This window comes from Nicotiana tabacum, chromosome 24 (assembly GCF_000715075.1).
Source record: "Nicotiana tabacum cultivar K326 chromosome 24, ASM71507v2, whole genome shotgun sequence".
Taxonomy (NCBI): domain Eukaryota; kingdom Viridiplantae; phylum Streptophyta; class Magnoliopsida; order Solanales; family Solanaceae; genus Nicotiana; species Nicotiana tabacum.
Genome location: NC_134103.1, coordinates 14,524,281 through 14,529,665, shown reverse-complemented (window position 1 = coordinate 14,529,665; position 5,385 = coordinate 14,524,281). Strand labels below are relative to the sequence as shown.

General features: G+C 32.6%; 1 protein-coding gene across 1 annotated transcript; it reads right to left on the bottom strand.

Annotated features, from left to right (window-relative positions):
• Nucleotides 1–1,282: 1,282 nt before the first annotated feature.
• LOC107792316 (peroxidase 11-like) lies at nucleotides 1,283–4,042 on the bottom strand. Its single transcript, XM_016614526.2, has 4 exons — nucleotides 3,740–4,042; nucleotides 2,800–2,991; nucleotides 2,472–2,637; nucleotides 1,283–1,915 (listed from the first exon to the last, which is right to left on the bottom strand). The coding sequence occupies exons 1-4, from the start codon at nucleotides 3,983–3,985 to the stop codon at nucleotides 1,482–1,484; spliced, it is 1,038 nt and encodes a 345-aa protein (XP_016470012.1). The 5' UTR covers nucleotides 3,986–4,042; the 3' UTR covers nucleotides 1,283–1,481.
• Between the last annotated feature and the right edge of the window lie 1,343 nt (nucleotides 4,043–5,385).

Sequence of the window (5,385 nt, the reverse complement as noted above, 5' to 3'; positions counted from 1 at the left end):
GTTTAGAGTTTGAGTCAATTCATGAAAAAGCCTAAACAGTCACATATGGAGGCAGACTTAAGGGTAGTCAGATATATAAAAGGATCTCCAGGTTTAGGAGTATTGCTCCAGGCAAGTCCAATTGAGAGTCTCATTGCCTATTGTGACTCTGATTGGGCTGCTTGCCCAAACACAAGGAGGTCTGTTACTGGCTATGTAATAAAGCTAGGCTACTCATTGATTTTCTAGAAGTCTAAGAAGCAACAAACATTGAGTAGAAGTTCTGCAGAAGCGGAGTACAAAAACATGGCAGCAGCCGTGGCTGAGGTCACAAAACTTTAGGCTTGTTAGATGAAATGGGGATTAATGTCTCAAGACCTGTGCACCTACTCTGTGACAACAAGGTAGCTATCCAGATAGCAGGGAATTATAACTTCCATGAAAGAACAAAGCACATCGAAATAGATTGCCATTTTGTCAGAGAAAAGATCAAGTCTGGCATATTGCAACTCATCATGTTTCTTCTTCTCTGCAGCTTGCGGACTTGTTAACCAAAGGCGTACCTACTGCCCAGCATAGTCACTTACTTTCCAATCTTGGAGTGTTAGATATATTTCACCCTCCAGCTTGAGGGGGAGTATTGGGAGATAGTAAGTAAGGGAACTTTAGTCTTTTCTCTCTATTAGTTAGACACGTGAGGAACGGGTAGTTATATACCCACACATAATGTATTTCAGATACATAATTACAGATACAAGATCAATAAGATCAGTTCTCCTTCTTTCTATTTTCTCTCTCTAAATCCTCTCAGATTTCATCTTTTGCTTCAATGCATGTGCTTAGATCTAGATTCATAGCTTAAACTGCAGATTATATCAAGATGTTATAAGAAAATGGGATTCTAGGAAGATTGAGGAGATGATAGCCCAAAATTAATTATGGACTTCAAGTTTTGAAAAATGTATATTTTTCGTTGTTTTAAAAAATAATAGTCAATAATATATATATATATATATATATATATTTGCATATATGTGTATTATATATTAAAAAAATACACCTATTTTTTTATATCATTTTAAGCTAGCGAATGCAATTAGTTTCGAACGACCGGCTAATTTTGTATTTTGCCTATTTTCCCCTTATATACTATAAAACAAACTTATAGTAAGAAATGTCTAGGCCCATAAGCTTTCTTTTTTTATAAAGGCCCATAAGCTTTCTTTTTGATAAAATAATCATTGTCATGAAATTTTAAATTTCACATATGAAATTCAAGAGTTCATTAAGTTCAACCACAAAGTTGTCGCATTAGAATTTTCATTACTATAACAAAAGATTCAACTATTCTCAATAATATCATATCATAGAATTTTCTGCTCGAGAAATTACAAACAAATCAAATAGAAATTAAAATTGAATTCCAAATTCTCAATATTCTTTGTGTTTTACATAAAATTTGAAGATCTCATTGTCTTTGAAGATCCAAAAGTAGCACCATTCTATGTATTCACAAACCTGCAGCTCTTCCTAACTTCACCATTCACATAAGTTTCTGGATTTGTAATATTTCCCATCTTCACCATTGATTCAGCAAATTGTTCAAAAAATGCAATTGTATTTGCAGCATATTTCTCAACAATTTTCTTTGTTTGAACTGCAAGAAAACTGGAATAAAGTTCTTGGTCTGAATTTATGAGTCCTTCTCCTTTAAGCAAAACATGGTAATAGGAATTGTCAAATAAATTTGGAGTTACATTGTCCATTGATGTTTCATTGTTGTCTGATCCAATATTTCCAATAGGAGGGCATACTGATTTCAATTTGCTAAGGTATGAGGAAGAAATTGGATCTATTATTGAAGTTGTCATTCGAAAATCTCCATAAATTCTATTTCTGAAGTTCACACATCTTGCTTTCCCTATTGTGTGTGCACCTGCCAATAATGTTAAAAGTTAAAAACAATTACTACTAATTTTGTGATAATTTAGTAAGCCATGCAAATCATAATTTAAAAGACTTCTTGCTCCCATGTTATATTTTTATATGACTGTATTTAACTAAGCACGGAATTTTTAGAAAGAGCGAAAGACTTTTGGCATATACTAAAAGTGTCTTTAGAACTTGTGGTCTTTAGAGGCGGATCCAGGCTATGAATATTGTGGGTTCGAGTTCGGAATTCTACTACAACCCATTCTATTTATTAGGTTCGAAATCTATTAACTATATAGCCTTCTAATGAAATTCTTAACACATATATAAGGTTTGAGCCAAAGTTATTGAGTTCAGATGAACCGGCAACTTATTTCTACGTCCGTCTCCGGTGGTCTTAGATATGCCATGATATTTTTACGGATATAACTTATAAGAGCATGTTACTAAGAGTAAAATGAGAAGTTTAAAGTTAAGAGTTTTCACATATAGAAATGTATCATTCTTTTTTGAATAGATTAGAAAGAAAAAAGTATCATATAAACTATAACAATGCTTACCCGAAAGAGCAACCATATCAGTGACAGAAAGTCCCTGTGAAATAAACTTAGAAATAATAGAAATAAGTCCTTCGTCAGCAGTTGGAAGATTTGTATCAGTCAATTCATATGCTGCATTTTTTGAATCTTTTCTACCTACTGGTACATCCCAATAAGGTCCACCAACCTGCGACCAAATTAATTATAAACATCATTAATTAATGAATTATTACTACAACTTCGCTTATTCCTATGATGATAAATTAATTAAAATAATAATCCCAGAAACCTAAACACTAATATTTTATATTTTTATAGTTATGATAAATAACATTCCAAGAATATATACCAAAAGAACTGCATCTCTAGCAGCAATAGTAAGAATATCAGCACAAGAAACAGTTCCTGGGCACTCTGATTCAAGCCTGTTTTTAATTCTATCAATAATTCTGAATCCTTTCAATGCATTCTTGTTGTTGGGAGCATTCTTTTCTCCTTTTAATGTCACTGTATCATCCAATAATACCGAGCCATCGCAACCCTGTCAAATAAAAAATTCAACGTTTTTCAGTAACTTATTAAAGCTTTTTGATAAAATAGTCACATAATTCAACATTGTAAAATAACAATCAAGAGTTTCAGGGTTCAAATCTTACCGCCACACATAAAATAAAATAAAAAATATTTTTCATGTATTTGACGCGACTTTACACCAGTTGACCACTTTTCTGGTTTATATTTAAAAGTTGACCATGTTTCGAAAACTAGACTCGTGCTTTGTATTAGCTTTGAATTTTTAACTTCATACCCGGTAGATACTCTCGAACTCTTGACCATTGGTCTAATTTTGAAAAAGAGGCCAATTTATAAATACAAGGCCATAAATGTGCTATTTGTATAAATCAACTCGTGTTTGACTCATGAAAAACAATCGAGCTCACACGAGAGGTGGAGGTGATGAAATAATAAACTTGTGTTATTTAAAATATACTCTCTCTCAGAGGCGGATGTAGCGTACTAGCTACGGGTTCAACGGAACTCATAATTTTCGACACAGAGTAAAAATCTGTATGTAAAAATTTATTAAAATTGCAAAAATAGTAGATATGAACCCACAACTTTAAAAATATAATGGGTTCAATATTAAAAATCTTAAAATTGAACCCATAGGATTTAAATCCTGGATCTGCCTCTACTCTCTCTATTAGCTTAAACATTTAGATGAGATGCTCGCACAATTCAGTAATTTCAATAAGGTGAATTGAGAATATTTTTATTTCTCCGATTACCTGAACAAAGCAGTCATGGAAATGTAATCTCAAAATCAAAGCAGCATTACGAGGATCAGAAAGACAAGCACATTCCATTTCTTTCCTCACAATTCCTTCTACAGAAGGACATGTTTTCTTGTAAAAATCAAGACTCAAATGTGAATCACTAATCCCATGCAAACTGCTAAAACAAATGCTAATAAGTACCAAAACCAAGAATTCCAAAATCAGAATTCTTAAGTGAAAACAATTAATAGAAGCCATTAAATTGATCTTTGCTAATTTTTTGCTTTGATGAAATCTTAGTGAATAGTGAAGATGAAGAGTACAAAATATGGTTAAGACTGTCACTTTATATAGTAGAGAACAAAGGAAGTTAATTTAGGATTTTGGTTAAGATGAAATGTTTTTTTCCTTTTGTCCTATGTTTTGGTTTTCTTAATATTTTGGAGTATAATATAAATTGTGTGTATAGTCAAGAGAAGATGTAACTAATATTGGCATGGTTGGTGAGTGATCTCAAACCAAATATTACCAAATAAAATGAGATAAAAATCAAAGGCTTGTGGCTTTTTTAAGGAAAGTTTTGTACGCAAATACTAAGGCAAGCGACCAAACCACTGTTTCTTTTCTCAATCACTCACTATATTTTTGAACCTTTCAAAATTTGCTGACATTTAGAAAATGTCAAAGCTATTTAATTTTGACCTGAATGAACATAATAATATTCTGGACAAGTACAAAGCATTTTTGTTGCTTCTACGTCGTTTCTTTTCTTTTGAGTTTAAACGTTGATAATGTAAATAAATATTTAGACTGTAAGATCAACATAAAGATAAGGATAAATAGCTGTTATATATTATGATATGTTAAATACAGTAGCGTAAAATGTATTACATTGTCGATGTTTATATATAAGTTATATCCCTGTGATGTTTCAACTTCAATACCACACACAAGAGGGGGTGATTTGTGTGGTGTCCAATTTTTCGCGTGCACATATTATAGAAGGACCTGGTTCTTCTATGTGTTCCTTATACTACTATTGCGGAATAATAAATGCAGAAATTAAAAAACACAAGTATTTTACGTGAAAAACGCCTGGCTCAAAAGGTGAAAAAACCGCGACCTACTTCCCAGTAGGATTTTTTCGAACTCTCTACTAAATCACTGAGCCAAAAACTGCATTTATAAAATACTTTTGTAAACCTAGGATTAACTCTAATCCCGTTGTGGCAACGAACCTCTAACTGCTGCGACAACTTCAAGTTAACTCTAACTTGAATACTCTGAGTACCTATTACAATTGCCTCTAGATAAAGCTGAAAGGTACAATATGAAAATACCTACTACAATTGAACTAGAATAAAAGATAGACACTTGGAGCTGGTTCTTCTATCTGGTTCATGTAGCTTCAGATTCGCACACTTGAATCACACACGAACTGCTTGCAAAATGCCTTACTATTTTGCTCTCAATTCACGTTTAACTTCTGCTTTTGTGCGTTACTTGTAGAGTGAGAACATCCTGCAATATATAGAGTTAGTAGATGAAGAAATAACTAGAGTTCTAATGCTACTCTTTCTTGGTGGAAGAGTTCTAGTTAATCTCAACTCCTAACTCCTTCCTTATCTTGGATAATGTTCTCGTTGAGTAAGGAGTCC

Bases quoted from the DNA above. Each gene is read 5' to 3' on its own strand.
- LOC107792316 (XM_016614526.2), bottom strand. From the start codon at position 3,985: ATGGCTTCTATTAATTGTTTTCACTTAAGAATTCTGATTTTGGAATTC. The intron at 2,992-3,739 runs GTAATCGGAGAA...TTTATTTGACAG, and splicing joins TCCATGACTGCTTTGTTCAG to GGTTGCGATGGCTCGGTATT. The intron at 1,916-2,471 runs GTAAGCATTGTT...CATTATTGGCAG, and splicing joins TGATATGGTTGCTCTTTCGG to GTGCACACACAATAGGGAAA.